Below are 7,828 nucleotides of genomic sequence, written 5' to 3'. Positions count from 1 at the left end.
GCCGGAAATCAAGAAGAAGGAGTTCCGGTGTTCGCGGCAATGAAAGGAGAGCGTGCGGTCTCCAACATTAGGAAAATATAGTCAAGAGAGTATCAACTGCACCAAACGCTTTGTGGACACGAAACAAGTCAAATTCCATCAACTGAAGTGATTTTTAAGTCTTGACCGAGACGATGTCTTTGGTGTGTGCAAGTAAGTAACATTAAGTTGATACAAAGATCGGCAAGGTCCGTGTGCAACCGCCTTAACGCTGCTAGCTAAATGAGCTAACGCTAGCAGCCTGGCAGTCCCGCCACATACGTCGCAAAGCTCCCGACTTTTTCTTTCTGAATCAAATAACTAATACAATCTGAATGTATTTCTTGTTCAGTCTCCAACGAGTTCCCAGAGCACCCGTGCGTGTCTCCGGTGTCCAACCAGGTGTTTGAGCGTCGGCTCATCGAGAAGTTCATCGTCGAGAATGGGACAGACCCAATGAATGGGCAACCACTGTCCGAGGAACAACTTGTAGATATTAAAGGTAACCATAGTCAGCAATAGAAAGAGGAAGCTCGGAAGAATGCTCCCAACCCCCCATAAACCCTACCAACTTATTTCCTACAAACTGTAAAGTGTCCTTGAGAGTTTTGAAAGGCGCATAGAAAGAAAATGTATTATTATTGTTATTAAAAAAATAAATAACAAATAATATCACAACACAAAGACACATGACAACACAAAGACACAGACTATCATTCAATCTTAAGCACTTTCTGCACCCTCTCTGTTACATGCAGCAGTTCGATAGGAAAGAGAAGAAGATCAAAATGTTCTTTTCACCAGTGGATCAGGGACATCATGGTGGAATGTGCACGTCTGCTACAAGTTAAATGTTGAAAGCAAAGATGAAACTGTAGCATCCATTGATGAAAAGAGATTGTCTTACTTCTGTCCCATATGAATCCGCTTCGATTCCAAGCCGCGACAGTTTCACATATGCATCAGCGCACTGTGCTGACGCTCCTTTCTTCTCATCGCGGGCTCCTCAAACCATGCATCCATCCAGCCGCAGACTGTCCAACAGCACTGACCTTTACGCTGAACAAAACGGGGCTGTGAAAATGATGCCCATTACAGGCGCAAAAAAACTAAATCGCCACAGAGCTGTCCAGTGATGACAGTCAAATGGCACCGAAATTCCTCCCAATCAAAAACAGTGCTGGCATATTCGTGCTGCCGAAAAGGCGCAACTGCTCAGCACAGTCTCCTCCTTGATGAATGCCGTGGCCAAAAATGCTGAAAAAAATCCATATCCGTTCTACATGACGCACAACAACACAAAGTGACAAAAGAAAACACAAAGCAAGACAAAAACAACAACAAAAGGAAAGGGTCGTGGGAGCATTTGCTGACGGCTGCCTACTCGGGGGCCAACGTGGACTTCTTTTTGTTTTGTGTCTTGCATTTTGCTGGCATTATGGACATTTTAGGCATCCTTTAAAAAGAGTCGGAAGTCCTCAGAGAGAGCCACACAACACACTTACTTTTTACTTCCTCCATGTCTCCTTTATGATTTGCTGAACTTGTTTGTGCAAATTTAATATTTTATACTTGTCTACCAGTCTCCCATCCGGTGAGACCAAAGGTACCATCGGCTACAAGCATTCCTGCCATTCTAAAGTCCCTCCAAGATGAGTGGGTAAGTGTTTGTCCAGATTTCTCTTTGATTATGACATGGCATATTACTTACAAACGGATAGGGCAATCAGGTGAAATTTCAGGAAGAACCTAAAATATCCTCTAACACAGGTGTCAAAATGAAGCCTCCGGAGGTCAGATCTGGCCCGCCAAGTCATTTTTAAGTGGCTCGCGAAAGCAAATCAAGCATATCAAGTTTTGTGATGCTTGCAAAAATGTGAACCAAAATTCTAATTTGTCATATGTAATCGACAATAACAGTCATCGTTCATGACTTCTAATTTTAAAACGAGTTGTGTTGCTGTGCGCTGTCTGTAAAATATTGAGGTAATTCAACATTGATATCATTTCCCAGAATTCATAGCGGTCATCCAAAGGAAACCGTAACTACAATATGGCTCTGGATGAAAATGAGTTTGACACACCTGCCCTATAACATTAATATATGAACCTAATTTGATCATTTGCTTGCAGATATTTTACTTCAGAATCAGAAAACCTTTATTCGTCCCACAATGGGGAAATTTGCCAATTTCAAATTGCAAAATTTACTTGTGCTCTTTTGATGAACTGAATGGAAAGATTTACAAAAGATGTTTGACAACTAACCATTAGATTTACGATACTGTAAACTGAAATTGATATTCTAACCAAAGTGGATAATATCCCTGGCGATTAAAAATGAAATCAACAAATGCGTATGTTGCCGATTAGATACTCAAGAACAGCGATTTGGGCAAAATGTATTGAAACAGTTGATGACACTGACGACGGGAGCCCCCTTTCCGGTTTACGCCACCGTGAATGAAAAGCTCTGTGCTAAATGACTTGCAAATGACCCGATTGTTTGTTTTATCAATGACACTGAGAGTTGTAATTGAAGTTATCCTGAGGTGAACACACTGTATGCTTCTTTTTTCCTGTCTTCTAGGATGCTGTGATGCTTCACAGCTTCACCCTGAGGCAACAGCTGCAGACGACTCGCCAAGAGCTCTCGCACGCTCTCTATCAACACGATGCAGCGTGTCGAGTCATTGCTCGACTTACCAAAGAGGTTGCTGCAGCCAGAGAAGGTGGGTTGATAGCATGTTGTTTCAAACATGTCCTTAGTTTCCTTGAATGTCTGAGTTTGCACAATTTTCCTCCTCGACAGCTCTTGCCACACTCAAACCTCAGGCCGGGTTGATTACACCTCAAGCAGCTCCTGCCTCTCAGCCAGCCGCACCGGTAAGTGATGAACAATTATTGGCATTAATATGGGACTGAATGGTATATTCATGGCCAATTGTTCTTCCTTTTGTCTGGCAGGGTTCTGCTGGAGTGCCTATGGAGATTAGTGAACAAGTGGGCATGACTCTAGACATCATCCAGAAGGTAAAATATTTTTTTTTAATTTCACGGGTCACTTGGCTTGCGCACATTTTGGACTGAATTGTTTTCTTATTGTTTCAGCTTCAAGACAAAGCTACAATTCTTACCACAGAGAGAAAGAAGGTATGGGGCAAATGTGTTTCCACTGTCGCTTTTTTTACCCTTGAATTATTATCTTTTATTGTTTTGTTGTCAACATTTTCTGTCAATCTACCAATGTCTTTTTTTCCAGAGAGGAAAAACTGTTCCAGAGGAGCTGGTTAGAGCTGAAGATCTTGGCAAGTACCGGCAAGTGGCCTCTCATGCTGTAAGTGTTTATTGATAAAAGTCATTCATTTGGGGTCGACTGTCACTCGAGGCTGCGATGAATAATTGAGAGAAGTCAATAAACGTTTTTTTTTTTAATCCATAGCGTGACGGCGCTTAACACAATCCGAAAAAAGATTAAATACAGTAACAACACAACAGCACACACATGTATATATTTGGGCAAAATGTATTGAAATGGTTGGCCAGACCTACCAGCAAAAGTTTTAGTTCACTGACGAAGCTTCTCGGATGAGCAGCGTAACATCCGAAACCGCCAAAGAAGTACTGATGGTGGCTGAAGAAACCTTTTCATCGATAGCACATCTATGATTAGCAACATAATGCAACATATTGATTTTAGCTAATTCAACATAGCCTACCTTTGCTAGTTAGGAATTATTTTAATGTCCTCTAAAGTGGTCAAAGAAAGCCACAGCCACTTTCAATGCACTTTAAAACGAGGAAGAACGAATGAGAAAACAAATTTGGACGTACGTACATGCACTGCGTACATTAACTATTGCTCAACATGCAGCGGTACGAAAGGCGCTTAGAAATAGAATTTATTATTATTATTATTTTAAAAAAAAAAAAAAAAAAAATAAATATGACAACAAGCCAGTTTCCACCCACATCACTCACCAGACCATGCCCTACCGTTTTAAAGTCATACTCACAGACAATACAGTAGAATATAAACATGGCAATCCCTGATGGACAAAAATATCTACCTTTTGCATGCACATAATTTGGATTAATAATGCAAAATCTGATTAACTTGTTACTTTTAGTCACCTGTAATTGATAGAAAGTCAATTTCAAAAAAGTCTAACTATTGTGTCGACTTGTTCTACTTTTCAGGGTCTTCACAGTGCCAGTGTACCTGGCATTCTTGCTCTGGATCTGTGTCCCTCAGACACTAGTAAAGTGCTCACTGGTAGGCTTGCTTGGAAATTGGTTTGATGACCCTGCCCCCCCCCCCTTCCCCTGTCCATCGGGAGACTTTGATCTGATTCAGCTGTGCTCCGCTCTTCTAGGTGGCGCTGACAAAAATGTGGTTGTGTTTGACAAGAACGAGGAACAAATTGTGGCTACGCTGAAAGGTCACACCAAGAAGGTCACCTCGGTCATTTACCATCCATCCCAGGTCACTGACTTTTTCAGGTCTTTTTTTTTACGACATAATTATTATTATCCTGCAATCATTCGATTTCTCTTTTCCTCCTCCAGTCTGTGGTTTTCTCTGCATCCCCCGACACCACCATCCGCGTGTGGTCCGTCACCGGTGGCAACTGTGTCCAGGTGGTGCGTGCTCACGAGGCAGGTGTCACTGGATTGTCCCTGCATGCCACTGGGGACTACCTGCTCAGCTCTTCTGAAGATCAGGTATGTGTGCTGCGTCACTCAAAAAAAAAAAATCTTAAAACGTGTGTATTCATGATGTGATTTGATTTAACAATGGGCTTTGAAAATGAGATGATGAAAATGCCATCTTCCATATGGATAACATGATCTCATATGATGATGGATGTAATTTATGTCTCCTTGTCTTGATCGTCTCACTTTTGTTTTGCAGTTCTGGGCCTTTTCTGACATACAGACCGGCCAAGTCCTCACAAAGGTCACAGATGAAAGTGCTGGTTGTGGTAAGCACCACTGTGTGTTGTGGATTCTGAACTCATTTACTGCCAGACATGGGCAAAAATGTGTCCACTCCAGTGCCAGGGTTTTTGTCATTTTCATTCAAATTCCAGGACCCACAGAATATTGAGTTTTAAGACTAAATTAAACATTCAATGCAGCGTAAGAAACCTCGGACGCTCTTCTTTCATCAGAAAAAGTTAATTCCTAAATTATATGGGTCTGGAATAACATGAGGTGCAAGTGAGGGCCGCTGTACAAAAGGCAAATGCTGCCCCCTGGTGGAAGGGAAACGCATTTCCAGAGGTCTGACCGGCACATTTTCGGCACCCCAATAAGAAAAACCAAAACCCGAATACACTCGGGAATAGCAATGAATGAGTTAATGAGTTGCCATTTTCTGCTCCCTCCACAGCCCTCACCTGTGCTCAGTTCCACCCCGATGGTCTCATTTTTGGTACTGGAACTGCTGACTCCCAGATCAAGATTTGGGACCTGAAGGAGCGCACAAATGTGGCCAACTTCCCAGGTCACTCGGGCCCTGTCACCTCCATTGCCTTCTCTGAGAACGGATACTATTTGGCTACAGGTGAGTGTTTTTTTTGTTAATCTAAATATTAATTATTAATTTTTTCTTTGTACATAAAATACACTTGTCATTTATACCCCTAATATTACAACAAGCTTCATGTTTAATTACGTTTACTGATGGGTATTCTAGGGGCACAGGATAGTTCTCTGAAACTCTGGGATCTGAGGAAACTGAAGAACTTCAAGACAATCACACTGGACAATAACTATGAGGTATTTAAAGAAAGGCAGCAGCTATTACATTATCCTTTTATTCTTCACATTGCACACAAGCAATGTTCTCTAAGGAATTTGGTCATGACAACCGACTATCAGATTCGCCGTCAAAGTGATGTTCACTTTTGTTAAAGTCGTAACAAGACATGCCTTACATTGATTACTTTGCGTTGATGCCAACATCAGTCAACCATTCCAACCGGTTTGCAGTGTTTTCATTTACGTACCTGAATCTTGCAGGTGAAGTCCCTCGTGTTTGACCGGAGTGGTACCTACCTGGCTGTAGGAGGATCCGACATCCGTGTCTACATCTGCAAGCAGTGGTCTGAGGTCCTCAATTTCACAGGTGAGGGCCCACTTGTCATTGTATTGTCAAATGTACATTCATTGTGTGACATTGATCACCATTGTTGACATTAATTCATTAAATTTGCTGCATTTTTAGATCACACAGGTTTGGTGAGCGGGGTGGCCTTTGGAGAGAACGCCCGTTTCCTGAGCTCTGCAGGAATGGACAGAAGTTTGAAATTTTACAGTTTGTAGAAAAACAGAAATTGATAATGGGGTGAGGAAAACGACAGAGGTTGACCAGAGGCCCTGGATACCTACTTGGTTATAGACGTATAATTTGTAGTTAAAAAAAATCTGCTAACTTTGCTTTAGTATGTTTTAGTCTTCATCTGCATGAAACAGAAGTTGACAAAATATCTATTTGAAAGATCAGCAGCATAATTTCAATGTTTCTTTTATTGCAGTGTTTGGTGAAATCAGATGCCGCGTCATGTCCTGTTTTATTTTTTTATTGCATCGCTGATTTACACTCTTGTATTTTGTGAGTTTGTGTGTACGAGTTGGGGGGCCATTGGTGAGGTCATAAGTAAAATGCCATGTCTCTTAACATTGACAAGTTTAAATGGTTTGAAAGGGCATCTGTGGTAACATAATAGCTTAAAAGGAAGATGGTTTGTGAACATTTTGCACTTCCTTTAATTCCACACTTTCCATTGGGACTTTTGTGTTGATTGCTGTTTTATCAGATGTGGTATGTCTCACAATGTGCTCTTTTACAGTCAAATATCTTTTGTATGCCATTTACCGGATTCTGAGTTTCATGAAACTGTCTCTTTGATGTAAATCTTAACAGCCTCTACCTGTTTTAAAAATTACATAAATACTATTCAGTGTGTTTTCATTTTTATAGTTTACAATATTGCAGTTACTGTATTGATATATTAAAAATCTGCTAAACCAGTTTTACCATTGTTAGATTAGATTTTTTTAATGTTGTATTAAGTCTGTGTAAGCTCTCAGTCGTACAGGAGTGGTCCATCGATGAGAAGGTTTCTTCAGCCGTCATCTGTACAAAAGTGAAGGTTTCGGACGTTTCGCCTCCTATCCAAGAGGCTTCGTCAGCGAACTAAAGTCTGACTGGTCGTATCGGCCCCATATATATATCCCTAATGTCCAGACCTGGTGGCGCCGGACATTTTTACCGTACATTGCAGGAGTTTCTGAAAAATTACAAAGAGTCCTTTGGCAACATAAAATTCCTACTTATTTCAAACCGATAAACACGTTAAGGCAAAAATTAGTGCATCCAAAAGATAGGCTACCAAATGGAAAACAAAGTAATGTAGTTTATTCCATACATTGTAAGAATGAAAATTGTAAAGAGCAGTACATTGGGGAGACTCAACAAATTCTCAAAAAAAGACTTTATCAACATCGCAGGGATAATACTAGTGGGCCTCAATCGGCAGTACATTTGCACCTAAAAGCTAGCAACCACTCATTTGACGACAATGAGGTTAAAATCTTAGCGAAAGAACATAGATGGTTTGAAAGGGGGGTAAAAGAGGCGATTCTTATAAAACAACAAAATCCTTCTTTAAACCGGTCTGGTGGTGTGAGGTTCAATTTGGATCGTTCATACAATAGCCTGCTCAGGCAAAACAGGTTAGTCAACTTTCGCAATGCTGATGAGGGTCGTTATGCTGATGAGGTGATACCGGGGGGAGTGGGT

At 41.1% G+C, this 7,828-nt stretch overlaps 1 protein-coding gene across 1 annotated transcript; it reads left to right on the top strand.

Moving 5' to 3' along the window:
* Window positions 1-17: 17 nt before the first annotated feature.
* Window positions 18-7,058, top strand: prpf19 (pre-mRNA processing factor 19). The gene is made up of 16 exons (XM_089022433.1): window positions 18-192; window positions 371-520; window positions 1,602-1,678; window positions 2,609-2,750; window positions 2,831-2,904; window positions 2,986-3,051; window positions 3,130-3,171; window positions 3,281-3,355; window positions 4,219-4,294; window positions 4,395-4,504; window positions 4,588-4,743; window positions 4,934-5,003; window positions 5,414-5,587; window positions 5,720-5,802; window positions 6,046-6,151; window positions 6,251-7,058. The coding sequence occupies exons 1-16, from the start codon at window positions 174-176 to the stop codon at window positions 6,346-6,348; spliced, it is 1,518 nt and encodes a 505-aa protein (XP_088878559.1). The 5' UTR covers window positions 18-173; the 3' UTR covers window positions 6,349-7,058.
* Window positions 7,059-7,828: the final 770 nt, after the last annotated feature.

This window comes from Hippocampus bargibanti, linkage group LG02, assembly GCF_051943395.1.
Source record: "Hippocampus bargibanti isolate YZ-2025 linkage group LG02, ASM5194339v1, whole genome shotgun sequence".
NCBI classification, from domain to species: Eukaryota; Metazoa; Chordata; class Actinopteri; order Syngnathiformes; family Syngnathidae; genus Hippocampus; species Hippocampus bargibanti.
This window is presented reverse-complemented; position numbering and strand designations above follow the sequence as displayed.

Coding starts and splice junctions, on each gene's coding strand:
- prpf19 (XM_089022433.1), top strand. Junction 521..1,601: donor ACAACTTGTAGATATTAAAG/GTAACCATAGTC, acceptor CTTGTCTACCAG/TCTCCCATCCGGTGAGACCA. Junction 4,744..4,933: donor TCAGCTCTTCTGAAGATCAG/GTATGTGTGCTG, acceptor TTTGTTTTGCAG/TTCTGGGCCTTTTCTGACAT.